The sequence below is a fragment of the Malus sylvestris genome, chromosome 16 (genome assembly GCF_916048215.2).
Source record: "Malus sylvestris chromosome 16, drMalSylv7.2, whole genome shotgun sequence".
NCBI lineage: Eukaryota > Viridiplantae > Streptophyta > Magnoliopsida > Rosales > Rosaceae > Malus > Malus sylvestris.
In genome coordinates, this window is record NC_062275.1 from 25,559,612 (window position 1) to 25,576,182 (window position 16,571).

At 37.8% G+C, this 16,571-nt stretch overlaps 1 protein-coding gene across 1 annotated transcript; it reads right to left on the bottom strand.

Moving 5' to 3' along the window:
• Positions 1–5,485: 5,485 nt before the first annotated feature.
• LOC126608052 (uncharacterized) lies at positions 5,486–11,151 on the bottom strand. The gene is made up of 7 exons (XM_050275811.1): positions 10,805–11,151; positions 10,036–10,100; positions 9,373–9,407; positions 8,478–9,226; positions 7,894–7,983; positions 7,744–7,805; positions 5,486–5,891 (listed from the first exon to the last, which is right to left on the bottom strand). The coding sequence occupies exons 1-7, from the start codon at positions 11,048–11,050 to the stop codon at positions 5,786–5,788; spliced, it is 1,353 nt and encodes a 450-aa protein (XP_050131768.1). The 5' UTR covers positions 11,051–11,151; the 3' UTR covers positions 5,486–5,785.
• Positions 11,152–16,571: the final 5,420 nt, after the last annotated feature.

Sequence of the window (16,571 nt, forward strand, 5' to 3'; positions counted from 1 at the left end):
CTATCTAGAGAAATCACAACTAGACGCAGGCAAAACTTCTGCCAAACCAGTATAAATCTTATGTGTTTTTAGTTATTCTCTAATTTGTTAAGTCTAGTCTATTGACGGTTACATTAAAAAGCAAAGTCCAGAGGAGAGTCAGAATTATAGTAGAGCCTTGGGTAACCCTATGATTATGGGAAAGCTTTCGATTTGTCCTTCATGAGTTCCTATTATAGTCCTTGCTTCATCATACAAATCTTTTATTGTTTGGATATATGTTACTTGTACTCCTTTCTTCTCTAGAATCCTCTAAAGAATTTCTCTTGGGACCCTATCATACACTTTTTTTTTCAAGTCTATAAAGATCATGTGCAAATCCTTTTGCATATCTCTATATCGTTTCATCGATCTCCGTAAGAGATAAATTACCTCCATAGTCAAGCGCCCTGACATGAACCCAAATTGATCGTCTAAGATCAGTGTCTCTTGCCTTAGTCTATGCTCAATTACTTTCTCCCAAAGCTTCATTATATGACTCATTAACTAGTTTATGCAATTTTGTATGTCACCCTTATTCTTGTAGATAGACACCAAAGTACTTTTTACACCACTCATTTGACATCTTCTTTGTTTTCAAAATTGAAAAGGTTTATAGCTATGCTATACCCGTCTCTTCCAAGGCCTTTTACACTTCGATATGTATTTTGTCGAGACCCACTAGTTTTCTATGCTTCATGTTTTTCAAAGTTACAACCACTTCCTCTTTTCTAGTTTGGCATTAAAAGGAGTAATTTTTACGCTCTTCCGAGTTACTCGACTCACCTAAAGAAGTACTAATTCCATGTCCTTTGTTAAAAAATTATGAAATAAGCTCTCCATCTATCTTTAACCGCATTCTATGTCGCTAGAACATTTCCATTCTCATCATTGATGCACCTTACCTGGTTCAAGTCTCTTGTCTTCATTTCCTTTGCTCTAACCAGTTTGTAGATATCCAACTCTCCTTCTTTGGTATCTAATCGCTTATACATATTGTCAAAAGCCATGAAAGAGCCACTAGCTTTGCTTCTTTCATGGCTTTCTTCGCCTCCTTTTTCTTCATTTTATACTTCTCACAGTTTTCATTGGTACTATCCTTGTATAGAACTTTACAACACTCCTTCTTGGCCTTAACATTTTTCTATGCATCCTTCTTCCACCACAAAGATTCTTTTTCATGTGGAGCAAATCCCTAGACCCTCATAATACCTCTTTTGCAACTTTTCAGATATAACTAGAAGAACGTTAAAACAAAACAAAGAAAAAGTTAAAAAAGGAAGATTGCTAATAATCTAGGTAAATTGTTCAACTACTCTGATATTTATAACTTCGTCTAAGTTTGGTTGTGTATAATTTCACTTCATCTTCCTTGTATCATTTTTCTTGCTAACTGTCCAAATCAGTGGGGGCATTTTGTGTCAAAATTATAGCTTTGAGACAAGATATCATTGTACCATTCCATTCAACTTTGCCTGAGCCTAAAAGGCAAAACCCATCAAGTTATAAAAAAAGAGTGGTTGAGCTGCTCCTCTAACAATAACAACCATGACCCGCAACCACATTGACATTACCTGCTTCTGTCCACGTTCTTTCATTTCATTCTCTTGTAATTTAATCAATTTAAAAATAAAAAAATAACAAAAATATGCATGAAGAGAAAAAAGTTTGTGAATATCACTACCGTTCAAAATCGATGAGTCTATTGTTTGTACCATGTATATTAAAAATATATCTACAAGCAATGTTCTAAAAGGCGCTAGAAGCTAGTCGAACAGCGTGTAAAGACCTAGCGCCTAGGAGTCTAGGCAGGGGCATAATCGGATTTTATAATTTTAATTAAATCTATTATATCATATATATAAATGTTTACTTATATTTAAAAAAAAAACATAGTTGTATTAGGATACATAAATTGCAAGATAGAACGACATAGATTATAAAGTATTAGAATATATTGGAAACATGGAGAACAAGTATGTAATGAGTGTTCATCCAAATATCCAACAAGTATTTTACAATTTATTGAAAAATAAAATGTAAAATAAAAGTTATCTATTTTTTGTTTAAGTAAGTGTCGCACCTAGGCAGGTGGGCGGGTCTAGACGAGCAGGTGGGCGAGTCTAGCAGTTGGGTGGGCGCCTGGGTAAGTCTCGACACTATTTCTTAACTTTTAAACGTCTAGGAATTAATCGTGAAGGTGGCCAGCCGCCTAGGACCTAAGCAGCGCTAGACATAAATTTTTAAAACACTGCCTACAAGATAATCAAACTCTTAAACCAATCCAATTTATTAAAAAATGTATACACACAAACACACACATATATTAGAAGAAAAAGTAATTACTTTGGCCTAAGCTCCAAAAAGCTTGAAACTTACAAGGACATGGTTAACTTTAAAATTTCCAATCTATTTGGGTCGGAAAAGTTATCAATTTGGTTTATTTAAGTTAACTTTAAAATTTCCAATCTATTTCCGTGGAGACTTGCCATATGAATCTAGTTTGATGGCGGAGGCGAATGTGATACGAGCGGCGGGGTTGGTTAGTATTGATAAAGACTGTGCGGTTGTCCAGGTAGAGTCAAACTCCAAGTGTCTTGTGGATATGCTTAATGGGAATATGCAACACGATGTTGTGATTGAAGGCATCCTGTTTAATATTCAGTGTTTGAAACAACAATTGAGGTCAGTATAATTTATCTTCGCTCCTCGAATTTGTAACAAGGTAGCACATCTAGTGGGCTTCGTTTGTTGCGCAGGAAGGGGGCTTTCATTGTTGGGATGATCTTGAGCCACAATGGTTGTTTAATCCGTTGACTTCTAATGTAAACATTTCTATTCGAATTTAATACAATTCTTACCTTTGAAAAAAAAACATAGCTAGATGTACTCTTTTCGGATTACGTAACTTTCTTGGCAAATATATTATGCTCTTGTTTCTTTTCACTAGATGAAATAATAGTCAGAGTTTATAATCAGTTTGTTCTTTTTCTCCTTATTTGATTTTTTTTAACACTTTGGCCTCGCTATTACAAAGCAACCGCACCAACCTTACTTCATATTCAAGCTATGGTTTTATGGTGATTGGTAGGCAAAGTCCTCCTAAATCCCCACAAAAGTATCTTTATATACGGTCCAACTTCCAAGCTTCGCTTCAATTGAAAGCAAGGGACATATGTACAAGAATTTCCAGTTTTCTGTTTTTGGTAAATTATCTTTATTGCTTTTGGAAAGACTAAAGTATCTTGTCACACACACTATATAATCAATATAATTACAAGACTTATTTGTCAATTTGCCTCCGAATTTGTATTGAGCTGTCAATTTGCTCCCTAAATTTTAATTTTATATGATTAACCCACTGATATTTTATACAAGCCAAACTCCCCCCCCCCTCCCCTACTCCGACTTTAGGTTTTGAAAAATTTCATCCAATTTTCAGTCCATCTTGTGTAACATCTCACATCGTCCAGGAGAGTGGATCCTCTAAGCCTTATATGTACATTCCCACCTCCATTTAGCACGAGGCCTTTTGGGAGCTCATTAGTTTCGGGTTCCATCGGAACTCCGAAGTTAAGCGAGTTCACGTGAGAGCAATCCCATGATGGGTGACTCACTGGGAAGTTCTTGTGTGAGTTCCCAGAAACAAAACCGTGAGGGCGTGGTTGGGGCCCAAAGCGGACAATATCGTGCTACGGTGAAGTCAAGCCCAGGATGTGGTGCGGGCCCAAGCCGAGATGTGACATCTTGTCATGTGGACATCACATGTATCACAACAAAAAGATAATTTGATTTGGTAAATAGGGTGCAAAGCCAATACTTTGCAGTTGCTAATTGGACTTCCATGGTTAATTCAAACAAAAAGGATCCAGAGACAACTAGCGGACGAGACGAAGAAGAAAAATTGACAATCTGTTGTCCATATATGGGATAAAATTACTTTATTACCCTCAAACATTTTCCATGTGACCAAAATGGATAGAAAATTGGATGGAAAATCCTAAAATTTAACGTCATAGAGAAAATTGGTTAATTATAAAAGTTCAGGAGAGTAACAATACAATCAAAGTTAAGGGAGAAAATTAACAACTCAATACAAGTTCGAGAGAGAAATCGACAAATACCTCTAATAATAGGGACTCAAATACATGGATAGATATAGCATAAGATGTTGAAAATATGATAGAAGCAAGCCTTTTTTTCGGCATGATGCCTGGAATGTAATCTTTATAGGGTACCGTCGCCTTCCCTTTGTCAAAAGCCAAGAAAAAGTGATTAAGTGAATATTAAACATTAAAGAATTAGATTGAGAAAATGAGCATAGTCCATTGAGTGGGATAATACTTGGATATTCATTAGTTAGGGGCACTTTTGCTCTTCATCATAACTATGGTGTATACTCACTATACACCTAATTATTTGCCATGTGTTCTTTTACTTAACTCTAGTTAAGTTTCACATTTAAAGTTACTTTTTCACTTTTGAAGATAAGTAATTAAAGTTAAGTGAAATGACACGTGGTATATGATTAAGTATATGATGAGTATACGCCGTAGTTTTTTATGGTGAGCAAAAAGTACTATTTAGTGAGTACTTATCTTTTGATTTTGTCTAAAGATATCTTAACATACGTTTTATTGTTTAAAAAAATGTAAACGTTATTAATTTTTTTTGGGCTTTAAAAAACAAAGAACACGTGAGATTTTTTATGAGGCCAAGTCAAAAAATGAGTAACAGTATTCATTAGTGAAAACCTAAATTTTATCCGATTATGTGTACTGTTTAAGTTGTTATTGGAACTCTAAGAAAATTCATCATGCACTATTATTTTATGAAAGCACGAGGGAGAAAATTATACTTCAAAGCATGCAAATACCATTTTGCCCAAAAAAGTAAGAAAGAATGCAATACAATTAGCACACCCGCCACTTTACCTAAAAAATGTGAAACATATGAATTTACAAACACATATTGAGTGACGCAGGAGCACGAGTGGTTGTGGTTTTGAGTCAAACGCATGAGCAAAAATATCCAATCCAACGATGGGCAATTCGTGGAGACGTGGAAAATCTATCAAATTCTAACTCACCTATATTCTCCAATTTTGGCCATGTTTTTTCAATTTGATAACGCTAGAGGTTAATGGGGGGGGGGGGGGGGGGGGGGGCATAACACAACCCAAACACAGAAGATAAAGATTTAAGAGCATTTATCCTTGCACTCCAAACACGTACAAAAATGCGATAAATACATGTAAGCATATCTTCAAACAGCTCCTACAATCTCTATGGGGAGAGGACACAGCTTCCTCGATGAGTTCATTTTATATGGAAAAAGCACCAGTCATGCATAAACTATTTGCGGCTAGACATACAAACTTTTGAAAACCAAAGTCTTTCAAGTTAACAATTACTAGCACGAAAAAAAAAAACAACAAAAGAGAAGAAGAAAAGAACAAATAAAACAGTTACAAAGAAACTTAACTCATCACATAAATACTTTATAGTACATCCTTCGGACCACAATTTAAGAGAAAAATACTATCAAAGGACTGGAGCCAGCCTTCCGTGTTTCAGAAGGGAATAAAATGGCACGTTCCCTCAATAACAGGAAGAAGAGTTATAATAAACTATAAATAGGTAGAAGCTAGCCCCTACGTTGAAAACTTTTGTAAATATAAAATCGGCCGGTATCATGCTAGGTCAAGGAAGAAAATGTTTCAGCAAGTGAATACCGTTCTTGATTTGTGCCTTAGAAAACTTTCCGATTAATCTTCATCAGAATAATTGAACTTGACCGAGTGTGACTGCAGATCAATCAGCCCTCCTCTGTATGTCCCACGCTTCTTCTTGGTCTTTTCATGCCGAAAATCCCTGCAAATTCAATGTAAAGCATAATTAAGAAACAAGTGCCTATAGAGCGCGAGGCATTCTAGCGTGGTGTATGCACATGTGCATGTCTGAATGAAGGACATAAAGCTTGAAGTCTACTATAGTTCTCAACAGGAAGCATCACAATTAGCTCAATAATAATAAGAAAGACTAGTTATTATTTTTATTTTTGAATATTTATGTTTAAGAGTGTCAAATCATTCAGCTCTTTATGTACACAAGAAATATATTTTAAAACCCTTTCCCCATCCAAACCCTAGTGGGACAGATAAAATATAGTTCAGGAGTCCTGCTCTACTGGATGACAGTTTTTGCGAAACTGTGAGCGGCAATTAATTTACACTATAGTGTTGGATTACAAACAAAAGGAGGGGTTATTAGCCATAGGATCCATATGTTGTGCACAGGCGCTCAAAAACAGTGCATTAGTTGAAACTTGAAATACGTAAGAGTTTTCCCAGCAAAACCAATTTCACTATAGTAGGGTCCACAGGAGAAAAAGAGAAGGATGGTTAGAGGTGAAGAAATAGGAGAGAGCAAAGACTTAAGAGACGTGGTCCCTGTTTTTCTGAAAATAATGTAACTCTTAACTTATGCATTTGAAAATGTGGAAAGAAATAAAATTTTGATTAATAGGTCGTACCCAGTGCACAAGGCTCCCGCTTTACGCAGGGTCTGGGAGAGGTGAATGTCGGCTAGCCTTACCCCCATTTTATGGAGAGGCTGCTCCCAAGTCTCGAACCCGAGACCTACCGCTCATGGGCGAAGAAGTAACATGTTTTTTTAACAGTATAATTATTTCCTAACAGACAATATGTACAAAGGATTTATACCATTTATGTTTGTCACAGCTTTCATAGCTGATCCTCTAACCCTTAACCTTTTCCCTCTTCTAGTATGATAATGGATTTTTCTTCTCTGAACATTTTAATCTACTGAACCCCCATTCCATTCTTTATCCAAGTTGACTTGCAAGGCAGTATGAGGGGTCTCCGTTCAAACAAATTAAGGCACAAGAGACATCTAAATGTAGCTTTGATTACAAGTCAGCTAGATGATTTTTTTTTTTAACTGTGAACCCCACCTGCTATTTACCCAATTAACACCCAAATTAACTGTCCGTCTACCTACAACCTGTCTATAGCCTGACTCCAACTTAAATCAAATAAATCCTATCACATTTAACGCCTTTCACTAAACATGACCAAACCATTTCAAACAATTATTCCTCACAATTCATTTTATCCAGGATTGGTGTCATCCTCACCCGATTGCATATACATGTGTGTATGTATATATTGTATATCTTGATTGAGTCATTCACATGAAATCCTTATCTCAACTACACTGACTTAATGGGCATGTTGGTTTGAACTTGCCAGTGATGTGCATCTTTTTTTCATAATTACAAACATGTCCATGCCACCAAAAATGGCAGGCCTTGCAGCAATGCATTAAAGCTTCACAGGTGTTTTATCATCATAAAATACAATATTTTTATATATGCTATCTAATATAACCATAAAAGTTTTCACCAGATAACTATGGTGAAAACTGCAAACTTGTTCAGTTTTTAATCCAACCAACCACTATAAGATTTAAGAATACAAATGGGAACAACACTTTGGACTACAAAAAACTGACCCACTCTCTAATAGAGGTGTGCCCTACCATTTGTATGTGGGAGCCACTTCTATCAGAGTGTCGGTTTTGTTTATCTAACTAGCATTGCTCCAAAAGGAAAAGCAAGATGAAAATTCAAAAGAGCATAAAACAGTTTAAAATACAACATCTTTAGTTAACTTTAATAACAAGTGGCAATCAGCATACACACCTTCCTCTGACTTGCCCAAGAATCTCTTGTGCTTTTGCACCATAGCCAATCTCCGCACCATCCTGCACAGAATTGAGAGTGAGAAATTAGTGGGGACAAAGATAAGTACAGATTACAAGAAGATAATACATAAGGTAATCATTCTCACACCTTTGCCCAGTAAGAATTATCTCGAAGCTTCTCATCAATAAATTCCACCTCATCGGCTTTTACCCTTTGAAATGCATTAACAGTCTTTGGCTGCACTAACAGCATTTATCAACATTGTTTAACCTTGAAGTTACATAAGTATAATGCACAAGAGAGAAATTGAGATATAGAGAAAAGGAAACAAGCATGAATCCAACAACAACATCAGGCACCACATGCAAAACTCATGCATAATATAGAACAGAATAATAGTTGAGAAGAAAATTTCCCAAGAAAGAACTCATTTGAAATGACTTAGTGAACAGTTAAAAGAATACGACTTCATACCACCTGCAAAATAAGTAAAATTAGATCTAAATAATAATAGGACAATAGAGCTTGAAAAAAGTAACAAATGAAGATAAAGAGTTCAATTTGAGACGAGATTTTAATTGATTTCGACATAAAAAAAATGAAGGAAAATGCATCTGACAAGTCATGTAGAACATGTCAAATCATGTAGAACCTAGAAAATCTCAAACGAGGCTGCATGAATAAATCACATCTCAAATGGTTCCTCTCACACATAAAGATAAAGGAAATACCTCAGCTGAACCATTGTGTTGGTTCTTGTTTTTCTTAATAAAAGACTTTTTAGCACTTTTATCTAGTTCACCAAAATTTTCAGCTTTTCCTAGTGATGCATTGTTATTTACTGGTTGCTCACTTCCCTTGGATGCTTTTGAGCCCTCTACCTTTCTGCGGTTGGATACTTCATCTTCTTTGTTGTTGGCAGGCTGTGAATCATATCCTTCAGAAGCTAATCTTTTTCTTTTTTTGGAACCTTTATTCTCCTTATCAGTAGCATCCACATCTGATATCTTGAAATCATATTTTCCAGAACTAGTTCCATTCGTATCTCCTATACTAAGCGCCTTCCCTTTCTCACCACCTAAACTTTCAGAAACCAAACCATCTTTCTTTTTCTTCTTACTTTTAGGTTTGACACTCTTCCCATCCATTGGATTGTCATCAGCAACTGATTTACCCCTTTCAATCGCATCATTTTTTCCTTCCAAGCCATGCTGCTCTACACCAGCACTGACAGAATCGGTACTTGACTTGTTCTTCTTTTTCTTCTTATCCCTTGGTTTCTTTTCTATCTCAGAATCACCCACACCATTTTCCTTTAAAAGTACAGCATCTTTAAAAAAAATTTCAGTTGCACCAAGAAATTGCTCTGATTGATGTTCTTCTGCTGCACCAGCAAGAGAACCAGAAGCTATCTTGGACTTCTTTGCCTCCTTGGATAACTTATCCGCCGTTAACAGCAATTGGAACGTATCCTTCAATACTATGCAGAATTAAAAGACTAACATAAGCGCTACATACAAATAATGAACATACTCATATTCATACGCATGAGAGAGAGAGAGAGAGAGAGAGAGAGAGAGAGAGAGACACGATGAAAACCAAAAATATTTATAAATTCCTGCATACCCTTCTCCTCGCTGTGGACATTTGTGCCTCCACTACTACATAACAGAGAAACACAAGCTAAATTAGAATAGAAACTGAAATTTAATGTTTATCTAAACAGCAGTATAATCACCAAATGTATTTGAGGCATTAGGGCAGTCTGCCAGACAGCATCAGGATTTTTCCCATTAGATTTCATGCTAGTGATTGCCATCAGCACAATTCTAGGATGTTGAACAAAAACCTAAGATAACCCTCTAATTAAAAGTATTATTTAAAAGAAAATCCTTTAATTTGAAACTACTTAAGCATTAAAACAAAATCTATCACAGTTGTGATAACATTGATTTCCTACTATAAAGAACACTACATAATCATCAAATCCCAAATTCTTCTTTCTAACTCCACATCGCTGAAAGATTAGCATGATAACATCCTTCTTTCTAACTCCACATCGCTGAACTTACAAAAAATCAGAAAAGAAAAAAAAAGGTTCGTAATTTATGTTGCCACACAAAAATTATCATCTGTATTAAACTCATACAGTTGAATACTTTAAATAAACGAGTGTAAAGATTTAGAGAACCATTTTAAAAAGTATTTGTGAAGATGTTACAATTGATGACCGTCTTCATATAAATTCATTAAGAGAAGAAAAGAAAGTTGAAGAATTGGTCAACTCACCACATCTCAGAATACTTGCAGTACATTTCTCCCAAATCCAGTGGCAAATCCTTCAGTTCACTTTTCTGCAAAAGGGTCAATAACCAATTCTGAATTCAATTCACTATCAACCACAGAATACAGTATACACTTATCGTTTTGAAAGTCTAATACTTGGTTAAGAAATTGTCCAACTCCATCTTATGCGACAATGTTACTAGTGCATTACTATCCCTTCATATTAGATATGAACCAGGCCAAGGAAAAAATCATAACAGATACGATAACGACACTGGATTAACTACTGAAGGTCCAAAACAAACAGTAAAATACTCTATAAAGAATGCTTCGACCATTTAGGGATTTTTCATGAGTAAATTGTACCTTCAATTTTAATCGAATTGGAGCAGTAATGGAATCTTCGCTCCAATTGGATTAAAGTTGAGTAAAGTTAAGGGATCATTTTTCCCGTTGAATTAAAGTTGAGAGATCATTAATACAAATTTTTTAATTTGATTTTTCATATTTGCCCCTTAATTTAACTTCTCAGTTTGATAGAAGCTCTAACGGAGTTGATGAAAATGACCTTAACTGCACATTTTGATGAGATGAAAAGCCAATGGTAATTAATTTTTAGTTGACCTTAATTGCTACAATTTACTCATTTTTCAAAGACGGTTTCTATCAATTTTCGAAACAACTTTTTGAGAATGCAACAATAAAAATTCATGTATGCTCTGCATTTTCATATTTTTCTAGGCAACCAAACAGAAAATAGACAAGTGCCCACCTCGATTCCAGCTTCAGAAATGAACTTTTTCAAGGTTTTGGAGAACCCATTGTTTTCCAGGAACCGAGCCACGGCGCGGAGGAGTGAACCCTTCTGGTCGGGACTCGGAGTTTGTGCTCCGTCTGCAGAGCTATTGGGCTTCCTGTGCTCCATGTCTCGGTTTGCGAGCAGAACTTGGCGAGGCTTGAATGCGAGAAGGGTAGGGTCGATAGCGTCCTCCTGCGTGCTTGTTAGGGATTTGGGCATGCGAGGATTCTGCTCTGAGTAGGTTTATTGGAGAAGGACGAGGAGGGAGAAGGCACCAACGCCGACTGAGGGTTTTAGGAGGAATTAGGGTTTATTTGTGGCTGTGATTCAATATTCGGACATGGAGTTTGGCATAATTACGAACAATAACATTATATTGGAGTGCTCATCACTCACCGTGAAATGGATTTTTGTGGTTTTTTATTTTTTATTTTTTGGGTCAAACGAAATTACTTTCATTCAAAAACTAGTACAAGAAAGAGAGACCCAAGGGCCTCTCATAAACAAGAGTAGGTAAAGTAAACGGCCCAAACAAAATAAAAGTTGTAACACAAGATACTACGGGAGGTCTAAACAAATTTAGGCATGTAGGCAAAAAAGCAAACAACAAAATACCTAATCTAAAGCAGTATAAACCAAATCATTGTCGCCGTCGCATCCTCAAAGGAAGCTGTTTATACCATATTTAGGGCCTCCGTATTTAGATCTCGTACAAATACTCGGGGGATTTAAATGTAATTACGTAATAAAGGAATGGGCAAATATGTAATAAGTGATGAGCTCTTATTCTATAAAAAGACTCCTCACCCTCACAATTAAGGGGAGGTCATTTCCTAGGCCTGAGGTCTCTCATATTCAGAGGAAGCCTCCTCACCCCCAGAGGCTTCACTCTCACCTCACAAACTTTCTCTCCCTCACCTCTCAGATAAATACAATATCAATGTGGACGTAACCCAAACCTTAAGGTGAACCACGATACATCTTGTGTTATTTACATTTCTTGCAGATTCACGGTCGGATTTACGTTGTTCCAAGACCTCCGGTTTTGTGCATCAACATTTTGTGCCGTCTGTGGGAATCGACACAAAAAGCTATGTCAGTTCTCTTTCATTTTTTCATCTCACCACCATGAGACCTCACCACTGTCCACCATGAATCTGGAAAAACCCAGAAACAATAAAGCTCCAAAAAAGCTCCAAAATTCCAAATCAAAGCAAGCAGCGAAAAAGCTAATCGTACATACCTTAGCTGTGCTTCACCACTGAGCCCCCAGTGTAAGTTAGCAAGCCCATATGAGTGTGGGCAAGCAAAAGTAATCTAAGTCGTCGTCGTCGTCGTCTCCGATGTTGTGCTCTTTACAAGGATCTCTCTTGACTCTCGCCATTTTCACCTTGTTCTCCTTCATCTATTTCTCCCTCAATCCATCTTGTCGAGCTCTCCCGCCTCTTGGCATTGTTCAAGACCGAGCTCTCTCTTCCTCCTTCCATGTTTGTGGGTTTTTCTGGTAATTTAATTATGATGTCGGTGGCGTCGCCGAGAAAATCAATAACAGAGAATTAAATAAGCTGGATATACAAGAGAGGAGAACTTCTGCATGCTATTTCTGGCCAGGATCTGAGACCCTACTGGCATATGTTGCATCCTTTTTCCTATGTTATAGTTTCAGGTGTTGTTGGATCATTCTCAGTGTTGTTTGCAAAAGCTCTATCTTCCTCCTTTAAAGCCCTTTCTCTCCAGGGTCCCCGGCTACACAACCACCAGCGATGCTGCTACTAACAACCACCAGCAACAACGGCGCCGGACCGCCAGCAACAGCTCCCTTTCTTCCCACTCTGATGAGGGTAGCCACCACTCCTTAGCCACCCAAGTTTGATGACGTCGTGCACGATGACGTCGGCGCTAAGCTCACCATGGTCTCCACCGAAGAGATCTTCCTCGAGCGCCCCAGGGTTCCTGACTGTCAGGATTGTGTACGACATCAGTAGGAAGACCATCTGTTTCAAGGTCTGGTTCAAGGTCTGTTTCAAGGTCGAGATACAATGGTTCCTTTTCGAAGTCTGTTTCAAGGTCGAGATACAAGTCAACAAGTCCTCCGTCAATCCTCCCAAGCCTCTCGATTTCGCCACCGCCAAGAAGATCTTTCGTGCCTCCATTGGTTCCCGGAATAAAACCAAGTCCCAGAAACGCCACGACTGAAACTACGTCACTCTCTCATTGCAACTGCAACCACATCCTCAATTTCCTCCGCTGCCTGGATCAGTTCGGAAAGACTAAAGTTCACTTACACGGTTGCGTCTTCTTTGGGCTGCCTGACCCACCTGCCCCGTGCACCTGCCCTCTCAGGCAGGCATGTGGTAGTTTGGATGCACTGATTGGACGTCTTCATGCTGCCTACGAGGAGCATGGATGGTCCCCGGAGACAAACCCTTTTGGGAATAGAGCTATTCGAGTTTCCTTACGTGAAGTGAATGAGTGTCAGGCTAAAGCAAAAGAAAGAAAAGCAAAAGTACGAAAAAGAAAAAGGAAAAGAAGGTCCGTAGCTAATGCCAAAGCAAAAGCAGAAAAGATGTGAGTCCTATTAAAGCGGGGAGATCAAGAAAAGCATCAAAAACAAAAGCAGAAAAGAAAAAAGAAAAGAAAAAAAAGAAAGCAAAAGAGAAAACAAAAGGAAGGAATGAACACCCCACCAGAATGATATGATTTACTTTTCTTGTTTTTGTATGATGTGATTTATTTTTCTTATCTTTCGGAGATATCTGTATAAACCTCATCAGAGGGTAATAATAAAAAATAAAAATAAAAGGCAAAGCCCAAAATAAATAGGCTGGAAAGTTGTGTGGAGGGCGAAGGCCCATAAGCCCAAAATAGCACCAACCAGATTATCAGAAGTACGTCCAATACTACAAAAAATTATTCGGCATCTTACCTCTATTATCACCAACCAGGTGACCAAAAGTACGTCCAGTACTCCAAAATTATTCGACAACCTGCCACTATTACCACCAACCAAATGATCAAAATTACGTCTAGTACTCCAAAATTATTCGGCAACCTGCCTCTGTTATCACCAACCAGGTGATCAAAAGTACGTCCAGTACTTCAAAATTATACATGAGCATTACTCATATCAATCATACATCAACATTCATGAGTATCACTCATATCAATCATATATAAACAGTCATGAGCATTACTCATGTCAATATTCATGAGCATCACTCATGTTAACATTCATGAGCATCACTCATGTCAACATCCATGAGCATCACTCATGTCAATCAACATAAACATTCATGAGCATCACTCATGACAATCAACTTCAAAAGCTTCATTTACATAAGCTATAGCTTCAAAAGCATCATTTACAGAGCTCTAGCTTCAAAAGCTTCATTTACAAAAGCTTTAGCTTCAAAAACTTCATTTACAGAGCTCCAGCTTCAAAGCTTCACTTGCAAAACTTCACTTACAAAGCTTCAATGCAGAGTATACAAATACCGCCTCCAAACAACCGCCTCTTCGACCCATAAATGGATTCAACTTGAAGTCTCCAGCTAACAGACTTTATTGACTGAAGACTTGGTGGACTACACTATACACCATATATTGGGCCTCAACTGGGCCTCATGAAAAATACTTGGGGGACGTAGCCTGTTATTTATGTATTGAGGAGCGATCCCTTATTCTATAAAAATGACTCCCTCACTTTCATTAGAGAGCACCCATTATTCATGTACTGAGGAGCGAGCCCTTATTTTATAAAAGGGACTCCCTCACCTTCATTAGAAGGCATCGCCGCCAGCTGAGCAACTACCTCGCCGCGAGCATCACTCCTAACCCATCAGATATGTATTGAGGAGCAAGCCTTTATTTTATAAAAAGGACTCCCTCACTAGAGAGCATCAACTCTAGCCCATCATTCATGTATTGAGGAGCGAGCCCTTATTCTATAAAAGGGACTCCCTCACCTTCAACGCCACAAGCCGAGCCAACCAAGGCAACATAAGCCACGAGTCGAGCAGCCTCGCGACATGTGCTACTTCTAGTTGAGCATCATTTCATATTGAGCACCGCCTCATATCGAGCATCAGTTCAAGACAACATCTGGTTACTTCGGCCCACACATGGACTGAATTTCAAGTCCCTAGCCAAAATAGTCTATTGACTGAAGACTTGAGAGACTACTATTTATACCATACTTAGGGCCTCCGTATTTAGATCTCGTACAAATACTCGGGGGACTTAAATGTAATTACGTAATAAAGGAAATGACAAATATGTAATAAGTGAGGAACCCTTATTCTATAAAATGACTCATCACCCTCACAATTAGGGGGAGGCCATTTCCTAGGCCTGAGGTCTCTAATATTCAAAGGAAGCCTTCTCACCCCCAGAGGCTTCACTCTCACCTCACAAACTCTCTCTCCCTTACCTCTCAGATAAATACAATATCAGTGTGGACGTAGCCCAAACCTTAGGGTGAACCACGATACATCTTGTGTTATTTACATTTCTTGCAGATTCACGGTCGGATTTACGTTGTTCCAAGACCTCCGGTTTTGTGCATCAACAAAAGCCAAACTCCGAATCTAGAACATATACACCAAATCCAAATTCTCTTCATGAACCCCTGCAAATATATACAAACAAATTATCATATGGATAGAAAGTGAGGTTAATGGGTATGCAAAATACCCTTACTATGACGGAGGCTATAAAACACTTGCCCTGGATAGGAATTGACATGTGGGTTGGGGGAGGGAAAGTGAGGGAAGGAAATGGATTTGATATCCAATTTCAGATCGGAGCCCGTAGATCCAAGCACATGATGGAGGTGCATATGGATATCATGGCTAAGGAGGGGGGATGAAGGAAAAATAACAAATAGAAAGTAGTAAAAACGGATGAAAAACACTAGATTAGGGGCATGAAGCCCAATTTGAGACAAGCTCAGGGTTATTGAGACCAAACTCAAAGAAGACTATGAAGGGAAATGGGGTGGGAAGCTATAAGAGGAAAGGTGTAGAGGAGATGGGATGGGAGGAAAAGAGGGAAAGGGAAGAAAAAAAAGATATGGGAGAGGAGATGAAGGGGAAGAAGGAGGAGAAGTGGGAGGGTATAACGGATTGTGAGAAAGAGGGAATGAGAAGAAAATAAGGGTGGGTTGCCACCAGCACCCAAGCCAAGGGCTAGGGCTGGCTACGAAGGAGAATGTTGGGTTGGTGTTTCAATAAAGAGAGTTTTTTCTAGAAAGAGAAACTAGAGAGAGTTTGTTTGGTCTCATTCTAACTGATTGAGCTTTGTGTTTAAATAACAACCAAGTAAAAATTGAAAATCTACATATTATTGGATCCTACGTCCATTATCTCAGTCTCTCTTTTTCATAATCGTTTGGTTCCAAAGTTAAGAAAAGCCAATACACACTCACACCACAACAGAATTTTTACTTGTTGACAACATCTAACAGCGACACACTCGTAACTTTCTCCTTCAAGCATTTTTGTAGCGTTGAGTAACAAAGAAACAATTGACGAAAATAGTTTGTTCGAACAGTAATTGAGTCCAATTTAAAGCAACACTATCAAATAAAATTTCAAAAATATCTAGTTAATGGGTGAAGTGGTTAATTTATTAATATAATAGGTCAAATTTGGATTACTACTTAAGCTTAACCGGTCGGATTTGGATCACCCATATAAAAACAGTTTTTGCTCAATCCGACCCAAGGAAGAAAATGCCGATA